The following is a 16,503-nucleotide window of genomic DNA, read 5'->3' on the forward strand; positions in this document are numbered from 1 at the left end:
GCGAGATGTCTGATACATAACGCTGTTCAGCAAATGTTTGTGGAATGAACGAATAAATTAGGTAGTTTCTGCTTTTCTGTCTCTTACATAGGATGGGTACCTGGTGAATGTAAGAAATAATAATGCACACATGTGGTAAGCCCATATTTTTTCCAGACTTTTGAATAATGTGGTCCTAGTAGTATCTGAGGAGCTGCAAGACATCCTGGTTTTGTGCTGGCTACTGTCAACTCCTAGAAGTCTAGCAAGGTCAGTTCAACAGGCCTCAGCATTACACTGCCCTGGCGGGAAGAGGCATTGGTGGCGGCTCCCTTGTGGTCTGCTTATGTTGTGTTCATAGGCTTCTCTGCCACCTACCTTTTCAAACACAGGAAAGTATCTAATTATAGCCTTCTGAGCCATGTTAACCACTTCCTTCTGTTGATCGTCTGGTTTTAGGAAAGGATGCATGATAATCAGTTCCAGCAGATCCAGCGTCCCCTCCACATACATGTCAATCCTTAAAACAAAAAAGTATTTTTCTCAATTTCCCCTTTTTGGAACGCATCGGCTTCCACAACTAAGAACTTTCTCTTGAGGCTCTGGCAACTTAAGTACCAAGAAGCATTTATCTACACCTGTCTCTTAAGAGGAAAGATGCAAAGACAACTCTGGTTGTCATTCAGAAAATTCCTTCAGAAACATCTGTCACAAACCAGAAAGCACGATAGTTATGACAGCTCTCTCTCCCCAGCCCCTACCCCTCCACTCTCACTCCAGTACCCACACTCAGTGTAGGCGGAACTTCGCATTTATAAAAATAGTGGATTACACTTATGGAATGCTTGGTATGTATCAGGCGTGGTGCTAAACACTCTATATCTATTATTTCATTGAATCCTATGACATTATGAGGAATGTGCTATCGTTATCTCCATAGTACAGGAGATTCATCAGGACTCCAGAACTTGACACTTTGCTTAGGGTCATGCATCTGGGAGGTACAAGGACCAGGCTTTGAGTTCGAATTATAATCCAAGGCATAGTATCCCAGGCCTTGAATGTCAGAATGGCTTCCTATTCCTAATAGTCAATGGTAATAAATTTGCAAGAAAAGTAAAAAGTAATATCAAAGCATTTAAAGATGTTGAAACCTGAAACAATCACACTACAGATACAGGATCTAATATCTGAATTCAATTATTTTCTATCGTTTTACTCAGACTCTCTGTACTGATTTTCCAACTGGCCATCGTGACCTTTCTGGGTTTTTGTTTCCTGTTCACACGAATGACGCAAGACATAAAGTAGACAGGGTGCGCTGTAGAGGACTGCAAATCGGCTAAGGCATCAATAAGCTGACAAGTGAAAACACTCAAGAGGGGCCACAGTACAGGGTTCTCTCCTTGAGGTCCTTGCCAAAGAGATGGTGCCTGTCCGCTATGTAGTGGAGAATGCTTCGGGTCTGCACCAACTTCATCCCGTCAATTTCAACCATTGGCACTTGTTGGAACAGCAGGTGGTTACCTGAGAGTGGAAGCCCAGAGTTAGAAGTGATCTATGCCCTGTCTTCCAACCCCTAAAAAATGCTCTAGGGAATGAAAAGGGATGGTATGGCCATAGCCTTAAGGAAATAGTGTAAAACTCCCTGATGACAGATAACCTCAAATTCACTCACGGCAGCAGAGTTAGCCATAAAAGAAGCCTGAAAACTAGCATTGTTCTAAACTTTTCGTTTTCATCCAGGGAAATTACCTACCCACAGTGATACGGGGTAGAGACAAATTTAGTGAAGATGTTCCTCAAGAGCTGCACTAGATGCATGTATCTAGTTAAGGCTAAATTTGAATTAATGAAAATTGAGAAAATTTAAAATTCAATTCCTTAGTTACACTAGACACAGTTCAAGTCCTCAGTAGGCACAGATGGCTAGTGGCTACTACACTGGACAGTGCAGAATACAACATTTCCAACACTGTACGATGATCTACTGATAGCACTGCCTTAGACAATCTGATAATGAAGCCCAAGTCACCAAGTGATACCCATGCATACTCATTGTTTTTTCTCTTGCACAGCCATAGGCCAGTTACTACCAAGTTTGCCCCCACTGGTGAAAAACTAACCCATTACTTTCTTTAACACTTTGTATCAGACAGTTCCCACATAGCAAACTCTGAGGACAGATGCAAGTATAGGGTACAGCCTAGCCCTTGAAGGGCTCAAGGATTGGGGCACGTGAGGGTTCAGGGAAGACGAGGACTCAGCACGTGACTAGTCATGTCAGGCCAGTGTCACCCATGACAGGTGGCATTACAGCCCTTCAGAGTTGGTCTCTCTTAAGGAAGTCTTGAGTTGGGCCTGAGGCTCCTGCTGATGGTTGGGAGGGAGGCTGCTTACAGGGTTGCTAGGTATTTCTCAAGGGCCCTGGGTATGCAGAGTGTAGCAATTAAAAGGGGGGGGGGCTTTTATTGATTTCATATGTTTGGTGTTTATTTCAGAAATCGAGGACATTTATTTGCAGACTTTAAGCCCTCAGATAATTTGGAGGAGGCAAAAAAGGCGTGACAAGGAAGATGAGGAGGGAAGGGATGAAGGAGAGGAAGGGAGGGAAAGATGAGGAGGGAAGGGATGGAGGAGGGCAGGGGAGGAGAAAGAGATGGAGGAGGGTTGTTTACATGGATAGAAGAAGGAACTGCTCCCTTCCTTTAGCTAGCTCTTACAGAACTACTGAATAAGAAGCAATTTCCTGGCGATTTCAGCTATTATTCATTTGTCTGGTTTTAGGATACTGTTCTGAATGTTTAGTGTCAGCAGCATCTTTGCCCTTCCACCAAGGATCAATTGTTTAAAAAAATATATATCAGCATTACCGGCAGTTGTCTCATTTCAATACTCACCATCCTGCAACTTCTGCAACTGTTCTTTTGTTTCTAAAAATTCTTCATCAAACTAAATTTTTAAAAAGATAACCCCCCCCAAGAAAAGGTACATGTCATTATGGGATCAGGACTGCAAATACCAAGTTAAATTGCCTCAAAATCTGAGAGAAAGAGGTCACTTAGCACTCACATCTTGGCTTCTAAAGAACACTGCCCTTAAGAGAAACAGGGGCTCCAAAGAAAAAAGGCTGATTCTGTTACATTAGGAAGCAAGGAAGTGCTCAAAGACTAATGAGATATGTCAAAGGCAGACGCACTTAGGACCTTACCCAAAGGTAATTCCCTAGACAAATTTGGGACAATTCAAGCATCAGAAAGAGTATTGTCAGTTATGGATTTTAACACACACCAACAGAAAAAAATCCCTGTCTCCAGAAATGAATAATAAAAAAGAGAAAAAGAAAAGCTCTTTTCATAGCAGAATTAGCACTAATTAATATAGAATTATTGCTAATTAATGAAAAAATTTTAAAAATCACCAATCTGCAACCTACTTTCAAAGGATTGAGGGGGAAAAAGCAGAAAGACAGGAAGGGAGAAAGCAAATGTAGCAAACTGTTGACAACTGAATTTAGTTGAAAAGTATCCATTGTACTATTACAATTTTTCTGTAGGTTTGAAAGTTTTCAAATTAAAAAGTTGGAGAAGAAAAGAAACAGAACAAATTTCTTTTCTTCTGACATTATAAAATGTTCTAGTGCAACTTTATGTCAGGAAGAAGAAGTCTCGTCCCCCCAAGTCTGGGGATGGTTCTCTGCTGTTGTCTGTCCCTGTGCTACTCCCCCAAATCATTTAAGAAAGAGGTAGAGCTGACCAGCACAGAACCGGCAGTCCTCCCAGGCCTCCTCTCCTGACCCGGGGGAAGAACTGGGATGTGGAGTATAGGCATAGCTTCTGCTACTTGCCAGGGTCTTCGTGGTGTGAGGAGAGGAGCTACATGCCCCTAGAAACACTCTATCTGGTGCCTCAGGCTTAACAATGTTCCAGGCATTTGTCCAAATGCCAAGCTGGTCAGATGTGGTATGGGTGGTGCTTCCTCCACAGGACTGCTTTCAAACATTTATGGCCATGACCATTTAAAGCACATGGAAAAGTGAGAGAGTGGTGTCCAACCCCAGGCCCACCCTTTAGAGATTCACATTCAGTAGTTGTGAGAGACCCGAATTATGCATTTTCAAACACAAGTCCTTCCCAATGGTTCTGATTTTTGACTTTTAGGACATTATGCAAAATGGGTGCTCTCACTAGAGAAACTATGTGTCAAGCTTTGTAAAAACTATTGGTCAGGAAGAAGAAACCGGCACCAGAAGGGGAGATGAGAGAGTGGACAGAAAGAGAAGGACAAATATCACCAGGCAGAGCTTAGAGGGAGCTTGGCAACTCTAGTCCAAGTACAGCTCAAGGCTGGATGGGTAGAGACAGCATCTGGGGTTCTAGCTGCACAATCAGTTGTCTTTGTTCCCTAACTTGGGAGAACTGCCGTCTTTCACACCACACCACTCCTTCTTTCAACACTGTTTCAGTTAAACTACCCACAAGTCCTGGATTCAGAGCTTGCGGCTGTTAAGTCTTCTCTTAATCATGTGTTGATTTCCCTCGGAACAAGGGGGATCCGACTGGATTTCTTGGTGGGGGGTCTTCAGGTAAATGGAGCCCCAGGCAGTGGAGAAGCAACATCTAGCACATACCAATGTCTAAGGCCTCAAACCAAGTGACTGAGATGGAGGATGCTGACTCTCTGAATTAGGACTAGCTGCCTTTCAGCAGGTTTGGTTACCTAGTTACTCAGATGTGTGTCTTTCGCATTGTAGGCTCAACCTGATACTGTGACACCGGAATCACAAACTCATTCAGTGGCTGCCAGACTGTCCTCCTGATTGTTTCAAATTTATATGAGCCAAAACCTAGCTAAAATTGTCTTTTGGCAAAGAAATGGAGAGGGCCACCCTCCATACTGCTTTTTGGGAATCGTTCTTGTAAACCACACCGTCAGCCCTAGTAAGGGAGGCCAATCAATCTCCCTCCACCGTGGCCAGAGGGGTGTGCCCAAGACCCAATCTGGGCTAATTATTCTACCCCACCTGCCTGCCCACTGCGACTGGTCTATGATAGGTGGGTCACATGACCCATGCTCTTTTTGTTGTTGTTGTTGAACTTATCTAGGGTTGGGTTTCAATTATTGTAACCAAGAATCTTGACTTGTAGGAGAGTAAGGGGAATAGGATAGAACAAAGATAGGGAAGAGAGAGAATGTAATGAAGGATTATAATACATACGCATAAGACACTCGTTGCAAAACCTGCTTAAAAAACCCAAAATTATAATTCAGAAGCATACAGAGTTAGACAGATGACATAAATAAGCAGACCAGGTTCAGGTCATGGAACCAAGAATTTTTTAACTCTCTTCTTAACACAATTAGAACATGCGTCCTAAGACAAAAGGAAATGAGGGTCTGTGTTGAGCAAGAAAGGTCTACCTATAGTGGCAGTCCTTAATCAGATTCAGCAATTGCTGTCACGTGGAAATGAGGGCTCAGTATCATCAGATCTTCCCATTTCCCAAGAGAATTCAGAAATCAGGATTTGTATATAAAAATGATTATCAATTAATTTAGAAAAATTTAAAACACTGTGTGGAATTATAATTCTGTGTAAAGAAACCCAAGCCCAAACCCAAAGCAACCAAACAAAACCCAAATGCCAAACCCAACAGACTTCGTGTCTTATCTTTGGAGGTTGGTAGGGTAACAACTCATTATTCTGAAAATTCATAAAGAGACCAAATCAAGCATTTATCTTGCCTTTCCTATATGAGCTATGTTTCAAGGTAATTAGTTAATGAATGAAAAATTATTCGTTATAAGAGAATCACAGTTAATAAATTCATGTGAAATGATGGAAATAGAAAAATCACCATTTTGTAATCCCCGGCAATGATCAATAGCTGCTAAAATCACTAGTTGAAAGGGTAATGGGGGAAATTTTACAATGTGTGGGTCAGGCTGACGTTACTGGAACACACCGATGAAGCTATGCGTCTCTGAAGACAAGACAGTCAGACATCATGCACCCCTAATGGCGTACAACAGAAATATGCTCACAGTATCCATCTGTCAAAGTCTGGCAGGAAAAAAAAATTTAAAGATAGAAAGAAAAAAGGAGCCTGGATTTGATCACATCTCTGGATCCAACTAGCCGTTTGCAGAAAATATAGAGAATAGAGGAACATGTTAAAATGAGGGTAAATCAGCCAAATACAGAATGGGGAAAATTCTACAGGGCAGTTTCACCCACAAATAAACGGCACTAAAACAAACGCAGACACTTTGCACCCAGATCTTGGCTGTTAATACCATTTTCTAATAAAAAGGACCAGGGCTCCTTGGAGAAATACCTGATTCTAGGGCCAGGGCAAGGAAAATAGCCTGGAGCATCTTGTTATGTCAGAAAATAAGAAATTGATGGGGATGGGGGAAAGAAGGCTATGTGGAAAGGACACGAGAGCTAACCTGAGAGAGTACCAATGGCCAAAGCTGAAATATTTTGAGCAAAAAAGTAAAGAAATATTGGATTATGACCCACAATAGAAATAAATGTACTTAAGTCCATACTGATATAAATGAATGACTGAATACATAAATAAATTGGGGAGGGGGGAGAAATCTCCCTTACATAAGAATTCTAAATGCAGATACTCCCCTCTCCAGGAGGTGGAGCTTAATTCCTATCCTTTTGAGCGTGAGCTAAACTTAATGACTCGCTTCCAAAGAATGGAGTGAAAAATAGTTTCTTTACAAAAAGAAATCTGGCAGATGCCACCTTAAACAAGTGACCAAGGTTAACAGCACCAGTGATAACTCACGTTAATATCACAGAAGCCCTAATATGATGCAATGAGAAGGGCACTTCGCCTCTGTGCTATTTTTCCCCCAAAACCCAGTTTAACCATGAGAAAAACATAAGACAAACAAACCCAAGCTGGAAAAGTCTAACCAATGCTTTTTAATAAAAACTGTCAAGGTTGTGAAATAAAGGAAAGACTCAGAAAATGTCACCTAAGATAATGTTGGATCCTGGAACAGTCATCCACTACATTCCATCTATAAAGAAAAACCCTTTGAAGGGAAGGAATCCTCTGACTCTGAAGCATGTCTGTAATATTAGTGAGACAGAACTATATCAGGGCTCTGCCATTTATGTTTTTCTCAGTCTCAAAGCCATATGAAAAATCCGTGAAGAAATAGCACATGGGGGTACCTCCACTCCAGCGGCAGCTAAAACCCATCTTACGGTTTCCATCCGACCTCTTCCATTTGGATAGTGGAGCTTGGGCTTCTCTGCCATGATGGCCTTTCCGGCTTTCTGAAAAATTTACAAATGCAGCAACTCTTCTTAATTTCGTGCCCTCAACCCACTGCTAAACGAATATTCATGATTTGGGCACAGGAAACTATTGTTTTTACTGTTTCTCCTCATTCCATAAAAGCATACCACCATTTTAACACATTAAAAAAAGAAGAAAAAAACACGTTGGCTTTCATATCATCTCTATTTATGATGTCTTATTCCGGATCTTGGGAAGCTGGGGCCATTTGTTGTAAAGACATTTCTGCTAGCAGTACAGTACCTCACTGATTCAGATCATCATACACTTTGACCTTGAAAATCTTAGATTTCCCAAATTCGGCCTGGAGAAGCGAAATGCGGAGGGTCGCGGAGAATTATACATCCACCCGAACCTTTGCAAGTAGTCACACTTTCACACGCATCATATTTGATTATCACAGAAACTGGAAGGTGAGCAGGCCGAGTATTCCTATTGTCTACAAAATGTACATCCTTTGTCGCGGCTGCAGTAGCGGCCCCTGGGTCCCTCACGTCCCTGGCACCCGCAAAGAGATGAGCCCGGGTTCTTGCGAATGCGCCCAGGCCACAGACTACGCCACCCCAGACTAGACTCCGGGACTCCGCATGCCCGCTCAACCCACGCTGGGTCAGAGCGGCCGCCCGGCCCAGGGAGGATCCAAGCCTGCCGTCCATCAAGAGACTCAGGGTCCAAAGAGTGGTTTAAAAAAAATACGCACACTGGCCCAAGAATGCTTCCCAGTCGCAGCAAAGGGGCCCCAGTCGGCCCAGACGCGGGCGGGAGCGCACAAGACATGAGGGAGGGAGAGAAAAGAAGGATTGTAGGGGATAGGGGTAAGGGATGGATGGTGGAGTAAGAGGCCCGAATCGGAAGAATAGTGGGAAAGAGAAACAAGAAGGGAAAAGGCGAGTGGGCGCGGCAGGAGGGACACAGACCTGCAACCAGCTAGAAGAATCCGGAGCCACACAAAGCACACAGCGAGAAGCCAGCTGAGAAGAAAGATCAGCTGGCGGAGAGGAGGCGCTACCGGTGGGCGAGGCTCCGGGAAGATTTCACCAATAGAAACAACACTATTTAGCATGACCCACCCATTTGCAAGGCATTCTGGATAATATGAAAACAGCCCAAATTCAAGCCAATTTTAACATTAATTTTAGCATTATGAGGGAGAAAATGACCTTTAAATTATCATTTAGATTTAGACTTTAGTTAAAATTTTCTGTTAGCGATCCAGCATGGGTTTTTTTAAAAAAAGAAAACTCGACCTATCCGTAAAGACAGAATTCTGTTTAGGTTTATATAGCTTGTGCCAATATTAGGGTGCTCGGATGTGAGGGCGATCTGGCTGCGACATCTGTCACCCCATTGATCGCCAGGGTTGATTCGGCTGATCTGGCTGGCTAGGCGGGTGTCCCCTTCCTCCCTCACCGCTCCATGTGCGTCCCTCCCGAAGCTGCGCGCTCGGTCGAAGAGGACGACCTTCCCCGATAGAGGAGAGGACCGTTCTTCGGTCAAGGGTATACGAGTAGCTGCGCTCCCCTGCTAGAACCTCCAAACAAGCTCTCAAGGTCCATTTGTAGGAGAACGTAGGGTAGTCAAGCTTCCAAGACTCCAGACACATCCAAATGAGGCGCTGCATGTGGCAGTCTGCCTTTCTTTTAACAATGCAATAAAAAATCTTAAGCACCACATACTACTGGAAGTGTAGAAGTATGAGAAGTATAATAGTGTAATGTTTTAATATGAAAGGATAGCCTATTTTTCAGAGGTGTTAGTAAGCAAAGTACCATATATAGCTATATGTGCCACTAATGCATATATTATTAAAGAGCAGGACTTAATTTTTCTCATTTTGTACATACACATTTAGTTTTTTAAATTTCTTTTTCACTGACCCCATGGATCATATTGAGCTTTCTCTTCACTGATACGCAACTGCTTTAAACCACAGGCTAAACATAGCACCTTCCTGAATGGGGAGGAAGGGGAGTGTTGGTGTAGAGGTGTCGATGGGGCTAAAAAAGTAATTTGTCCGGTAAAAAAGTTAACACTTAAAAAAATATTTTAAAGCCATCAAGGCTATATTATAGAATAGAATGCTAAATTCACATGACCCTTAAGGTTAAAAATATATGCTTTCAAAAGGACTTCGAATTTCTTTTTAGAGGCAGCTTCTGCTATTCTTCAGACTATAGATACTATTATTGTTTTCACCCATGAGGTGCTCTTGAAAAGACCTAGCTTGAGAAGCCTGTGCTGGTAATTAATTGCGGCAGCACAATCAGATTTTTATTTTTAATAGATTTCTCTGGCAGAAGTGTGGGGAATGATTTGGGACAGTGTGGGGTCATGAAAGAGGCCTGTTAAATGTCCTCCTGAATTAAAGTAGCATCTTGAGTTTGGAGAAGATGGGTAAGAAAAGGTGAGCTTTAAGGAGGTGGAAAGTAAAAGATTTACTAATCAAGTAGAAGGAAGTTGAGGAAGAGAGGAAGAGAAAAAGTCTAAAATGATGCTGCCCCCTAACATACACATAGACACATTTCCTTTTCCCCCGTTCTTGTCTATTTTTTATAACATTTATTGTCATCTAACATAATATACATTTTATTTGTTGTCTGTGTAGATTCGATAGAATGTAAATTCCACGAAGTTAGGAATTTTCATATTTTTAACAATATATTTTTGTATATCCTGCTCCTAGATATTCAGAGAATGTTTTATTGAAAGAATGAATGAATGATGCCTCTAGTTCCATGAAGCCTGTTGGAAGAGGACAAGGTTTGGGAGAAATAACAACAAGATTTTCTTTGATTCCTATGAGCCATCCAATTTGTAATGTCAACTAGACGGTTGTATAAGATAGTGATGAATCAAAAGGGAAGACTGAAATGGATAAACTGGCAGCAAAAAAGACGAGCTTATCCATACATAAAGTAACAAAAGAAGCAAATCAAGAATAGCTGGGCACCCCAAGAGCCAGAAAAGTCACTTAAAAAATATGTGCAATTTTATCTTTCTAATTCTGACCTAACACAGAGATTGCTCAGTTTAACATGGGTAGGAGGCCCTATTTTCCCACCATACTGAAAATGATCGTTCTTTATTCATTTTTTCCAAACCATCTTTCTACAAGGATTCACTTTAATTGAACTAAATAAGACAAGCATTATTCTTCAATTTTTGTTAATAAGTCAAACATTTATCTTCATTTCTTTTTTTCTAATTAGTTGAACCATATCACATTGCCGATAATTTACTATTTTTTTCTAACCTACAAAAATGACAACTTCATATGTCCAACCTAACAAAATAGGACACACATCATCCTATCAATCTTTTTACTTGAAAGAGAAACTAAGGGAGAATCATAAGACTCTATTAATTACACAGCCTTGTGGAGAAATAAGAAATTCTTCTAATAATTCTGCCATTCTATGCCAAGTAACCTTAGGTCATTTTATTCCTTGAAGTCCCTGAAATCATTCTATTCTTGGACACCCTTGGAGTTTTTCTCAGTCTGGTACAGTATCACTCATAGTGTCTATCTATATATCTGGTATATTTTTGGAGGCCTTGGCAGGTCCCCTCTGCCTCTAAACCTTCGCCTACCCACTCAGTAGCAAGTAAAATCGCCTCAACAAAAGTCAAAAGCTTTTTTTTTTTAAACATACACATTTACCCTTATTTATCACTGTCATTTAAAGCCTGATTTTATAAAACACTAAAAGACGTTTTTAAGAGTTCTGTATCACCAGAATTTAAACAGTAGAAATATCGTTAGCTTTGTATGTGTAAGTTATGTAAATTAAAATCAAATAATTGGATTTTTTCTCAATATGGAAACTATACAAATGAAATAAATGGCAAAGGATCTAATAGTAATATTTTGTTATTTATAGATTACCAGTTACTTTAGGATCTAAACAAAGATTCTGAATATTCAGACTTCTTTTGCTGTGTTTCACATTTAAATATCTCCCTACCTATATTCTGAGTCAAGCTACTTGACCAAAAGGTCTGATTTAGGAAGGCATTTAGCTTTATAGCAAAAATTTTTCCAATCTGTATTTACCACCTTCAAAGGAATTGACATTATAGCGCAGATGTAATGTGCTGGTTTCCTTTTGAACAGTGTGCAAAAAAATATGTCCACCCTGTGGAAAGTCAAACAGGTACCAAAAAATGGGACAATTATGCATAGCCCAGGGAAGTACGTTGTTTCCCCACCTAAAAATTAACCAATGAAATAAGATACATGAACTATAGTTGACTTGGCTTCAGGAAAAACACATCTGAGAATTACATCATTTGTTCTCATCTCATCTTCAGTTATTGACAGGGATTTTGTAGGCTGCCAAGCTATTTACTTTGTGAACTGTAGTAGTGAAGGAATGAAGATGGACTTGCTCAGAATTGGTAATGAACTGTGGTCCCGCTCTTCCCATTTCTCAGGTACAACCAATCCTTGTCTGTATATATGAGCAGATTAAATGAACAGGACACTTCCAGCATTGGCAGGAACGTGACTGTAGCTGTGATCTGTCTGATCACTGAGCGGATTTCATCTTGGATAGCCTTGAGACTTGTCTGGGTGTGCTGTCATCTTTGACAGTCTTGTCATACTCAATATCAAATTGCCATCTTTCAAGGACCTTGCCGCTTTCAATATTTGAGATGACTACCACCAGTTTCTGAAATGAACACTTGTATAACCGATCTTTCAGTTGTTCCACGTTATTTATGTATTTCGAGCTCAGGATCAGTAGTTACAAACAAGGTGAGTCCATATTTCTGCATTCGAGTAAAGGTTTCCGATAGCTATATGCCACACTGATATAAAATGCTGTTGATGCCAAGTGAGAACTCGGCCACGATTTTGGCGCTCCCGCGCAGCGTGAGGCCTTGCTCCCAGAGAGCTGCAGCACGGTGGCCAGGCCTACAGACGCGACGCACGCTCACTCGCTGCGCTCCCCTAGAGCTGGAATCTTTGGTGCTTCTGAAGGGGCACAAATGCCAAAGGGTAGACAAATGCTATTACAGTCGGGTCAGTTCTGATGGCCAGGGGCACGTTTAGGGATTCATCAATACAAGTTTGATTGGTAAATCATGTTCCTACAAAACTCTTTCAAGGATTCAAAGAATGTTTGGGAAATGAATTTTCTGTGGAATCCTGTATGTAACTCATGAAGTTATGAGCTTCTTTTGAGGCTTTATATTGTACGTGAGTGTGCTGTGAAAGCTAAAAACATACAAAGTAGGCATTAATCATGATGAAATCAGCAACAGGAATTTTTGATTTCCCCCTTTTTTAATGTCCCTAGTCACTTTACGAAAAGCTAAATTAAAAAAAAATTACACATTGCAGGATAACTCTTCATCCTGCTACTCTAAGTGTATGTTCCTCCATCAAGGAGAAGTTAAAAAGTATCAAAATTCCAAATTAAGAAATATTAAAGTTATCTTTTAATTGAAGAATGTGACAGAAACACTCAAATCAATTTTTCTTAAACAGTAACTTTATTTGGAGCAGAATTTTTTTTTAATGTAAAGTTAATGTTTTTAAATACATTAGGACAAACTATTTAAAGAGCAACATTTTATTTCAGAAGGGGCTTGCAATAAGTGGTTTTCTGTCCTATCTTCTCATCATTATGAATATTTGCTTTATAAATAATTATATTCTTACTTACTCCCTTGTAATCAAATCAGGTGACAAATTGCTACCAGTGATGAGCTATCCGAGATCAGAAGACTATTCAGGTCATTTTAAATTCACATTAGCACAGTGTCTAAAAGAAACTGATAATACAGATTAATGTGATATTTGCCTCCGGTTTGTCTTCTCAATGGTTTCCATGAGACGGTCCTTACAATAAATTATATAAAATACAGTACTTTGGTTGGAAATTATAAAAATAATTCTAAAAATTAACCACATGTATTAAACAAGTTGCTACAGTATGCTTTAAATGATATATAATAATTAGTATGTCAAACATTTTCTTATAAGCATATTGCTTTTGGCCATACACTGAGCTAAAACATACAGTCTTTCTTTTTATCTCCTACCTAAATGGCACAAAACAATGGCTTGATGGAAGGGAAATTGCTACTTTATGAGAAAACACGGTGCCCATGAACTCCAACACTACTGGTATTTGTACTTAAAAATGAAACAATTCTGGACAAAAACAAGAATTGTTTTGTTTTACATGTGTTGCCTTGATTGTATTCAATTTTGGATAACCCCAGAAGATGATTTAGTGTTGATTTATTAGATGTATTTAGTCCTTTGGGCAAGAGATGTGTCTAAAAAATTGTTTGAAAATCAATTTGCTTCCTATTTAAATCCTATCATACATGAGCTGGGTGAGGTTTTAGTAATTCATGAGATTTTTCTGTAAAACGAATGATCACACCAAGAGTAGTTTTTGTGCCTGTGCAGTTTTCCTGCACTTTACATGTGTGCCCCTTGGCTCAACTGAAGTTTTGTGCACGAATGAGAGCCATCCCTGTACCATTTCCTGGTATCCCAGAAAGCTTTCTGACTGGAAATGAGGTATAGTCATGGAGGTACAATTAAACTTGTCATTCATCTTGGTGTCTTGCATTACATTTTATAATTCTTTAGTAATGAAAAAATACATGCAACTGGCAGCATTTCATATTCACTTAAAAAAAAATGGTCACTATTCCCTTCTATAGTAAACAGCTTGTATACACAATTTGTCCTTTACCCATTTCAGGGAGAAAAAAAGAGTACTTTAGGATTTTGCTAGTTCTTTAGAATTTACATTGTTTTTTTTCAGTCTTCTAGGTTTCTCAACTGCACATAAGGCTTCTTGATTTTCATATGCATAAATGTGTTTAGCTTCCCAAGGGAAGTTGTTTGCTGATAAACAAAGGAAAGAGTAAAAGGAAAGAAAGTGAAATACTTTCTGAATTTGGGCCTTATAAAAGTATCAGAAAAACCACTTTATAATGTATAATAACCAAGTAACTAGGTTTTTCAATTAAAAAAAAAATGTAATGACCTTAACATAAGCTAGAGTGCCTAGAATATGGTATTCACAATCCATTTGCTTCTCTAAAGAGTATTTACAATTTAAACCCAGCTTTCCAGCAAGCTGGGTAAGGTTACAGATCAATTTATTTTGTATACATAATACAGAAAGGGAAAATAAATATTAACCTCAGTAAAGGACTCATCTCTGAAAACACATTTTCTGTTGCTTTAGATAATGAGCTGAGAATATAATACAGAAATGAATTCAGTTTCAAGTTGTGCTTACACATACATATTTATTTTCTGAAGCTCTGCCGCCAGTTTGTTAACAGGAAAATATTACCTATCAAATCCACATCCATTATGTGCTTTTCTCCTGCCCCTAGGGATCATAGTGCTTGCTCAAGTAAATCTTTGAGCCAGATACTCCAAAGCAGACACTGCTCCCAATTTTAGGTCACACCTCTTTGGGAGCTATGGCAATTGGTTCAAGCTACCATGTATTAATATATCGAAGTAATAATTTACCAATTTAATAGGTTGAACCATATCAAAGTGTCAATATTTATTTTAACCTACAAAATTGACAATTTCGTGTGGTTCAACATGCTATATCCTGGAACCAAATGAGAATAGCTTGAGCCCTGGGAGAATGAGTCAATACACTACTGAGATTATACCGAGTTCTCTGGCGGTGACCTTTCCTCTTGCCTTTCAGGTAACCATGACCAGAGAGGCAAATGCGCCCTAAGGAGGTGGATGAGAGTGGACCTTTTGTCTTTTTCTGTCTCCAAACTAGCTTTGTCATTTTCAAAATTGCTGTAAACATTCCTCTCAATGGAACAGCCATGGCCAACAAATAGAGTTCTCACTGTTGAAAGAAACTACGCAAGGGTTAAGAGTTGAAATGTGGCACGCTATGACACTAATATCATGGTAACTGTGACTTCCTAGATTAGTGGAACCTCTGCCATAAATCTTTTCTGCTCCCCAAATTGCCCTGAGATTTTGGCTAGGACAGAAGGTTATTCATTGTCTGTCACTAGCCAGGCCTGGAGAACTGAACTGAATGAAGAATTCTATCAATTATAATAAAAAAAATCTTCTGCTGCTTTGAAATTTAGTTTTTTGGTCATGCATTTTGGCAGGGATAGCAATTTAGTTGACTATATTAACCTTTAAGTTGAGAATCTTGTGGCTTGAAATCTTCCCTTTTATGGGAAATGAGACAATTTGATTTCAAAAATGAAAGAAATAGAATGTAATGGCATAGAGCAAGATAAAACCTAGTTTCATTTGTATATCTCAAATCATGATAAAGTGTATGGTAAAAATTTCAAAAAATATTTGGAGTTCTTTCATCTGGGGAATAAAAACAAAACAAAGTGCATTACATAAATACTTCAGAACAGCAAAACGGCATCAAAATATCGAATTAATAATAACATGACATTGAAAAAAACAGATCATTTTTCTAGTGTTGGTGTCAGTCAAGAAAGTCAGAGGTACCTAATGTGCCACATTTCAAATTTAATTACGTCACAAATATCTGCACATATTGAGTAAATAACCCTTTATCACATAGTCTTAAATTGCACCCCTGTTGCAATACTGCATCAATATTATTACTGTTTTAAAAATCTGTATAAAATATTATCTGGAACCCCAAAAGAAAATCAAGTAATCTTTAAAAAGTTTGTTACAAAGTTGACTGTATAAAATGCTAAAACATAATCCATATATACAAAATGCTGCTATTTAAGAAAATAACGGGACCCAGTTTTAGAATAAAATAATTTTGTACAAAAAAAGGGTATTGCATTCAAATCAATATTTAAAAAAAAAAAACTTTAAAAAAGAATATTGAAATGTCTTAGTTCAGAAGAATAACTACAAAGTGTTTGTTTGCTTTTACACCATCCGAAAGTTTTCTGCAGGTAGAGTGCCAGTTGGCTGAGGGACAGTGTCCTGCTTTCCCCTGTAAAGGGCTTTATGACAATCATCGCCGAGACGCGTACTTGGAAGCCCAGTCTGTCCGGCCATGCACTGGCTGGGCGGCTGGTGGCCGTGGGATCAACCCAGGAGTGCTTCTAGGCTGGGTATGGAAAAAAGGTCGCCCAGGATGAGGTCTCACAGCCTTCAGGGAAGAATAACCTGCAATGAAAGAAAGGTTGGCTTAATTGATAGGAGACCCATGCAAACAAAGTA

General features: G+C 39.6%; 2 protein-coding genes and 1 pseudogene across 5 annotated transcripts in view; all 3 read right to left on the bottom strand.

Annotated features, from left to right (window-relative positions):
• The window catches only part of LOC105304800 (glutathione S-transferase A4), a 16,308-nt gene extending 7,979 nt beyond the window's left edge, over positions 1-8,329 (bottom strand). For all 3 annotated transcript variants that reach the window (XM_011379081.2, XM_023522657.1, XM_023522658.1), the window contains exons 1-5: positions 8,225-8,329; positions 7,181-7,285; positions 2,880-2,931; positions 1,374-1,506; positions 358-499 (exon numbers count right to left, since the gene is read on the bottom strand). In XM_011379081.2, coding sequence (XP_011377383.1) covers positions 358-499; positions 1,374-1,506; positions 2,880-2,931; positions 7,181-7,267 — 414 coding nt within the window. In that variant the 5' untranslated portion in view covers positions 7,268-7,285; positions 8,225-8,329. The remainder of the gene's footprint in view (positions 1-357; positions 500-1,373; positions 1,507-2,879; positions 2,932-7,180; positions 7,286-8,224) is intronic.
• Positions 8,330-11,614: 3,285 nt separating this feature from the next.
• LOC105304811 lies at positions 11,615-14,688 on the bottom strand (annotated as a pseudogene).
• The window catches only part of ICK (intestinal cell kinase), a 52,306-nt gene continuing 48,590 nt past the window's right edge, over positions 12,788-16,503 (bottom strand). For both annotated transcript variants that reach the window (XM_011379083.2, XM_011379082.2), the window contains exon 14: positions 12,788-16,449. In XM_011379083.2, coding sequence (XP_011377385.1) covers positions 16,295-16,449 — 155 coding nt within the window. In that variant the 3' untranslated portion in view covers positions 12,788-16,294. The remainder of the gene's footprint in view (positions 16,450-16,503) is intronic.

This window comes from Pteropus vampyrus, unplaced genomic scaffold, assembly GCF_000151845.1.
Source record: "Pteropus vampyrus isolate Shadow unplaced genomic scaffold, Pvam_2.0 Scaffold353, whole genome shotgun sequence".
Classification (NCBI taxonomy): domain Eukaryota; kingdom Metazoa; phylum Chordata; class Mammalia; order Chiroptera; family Pteropodidae; genus Pteropus; species Pteropus vampyrus.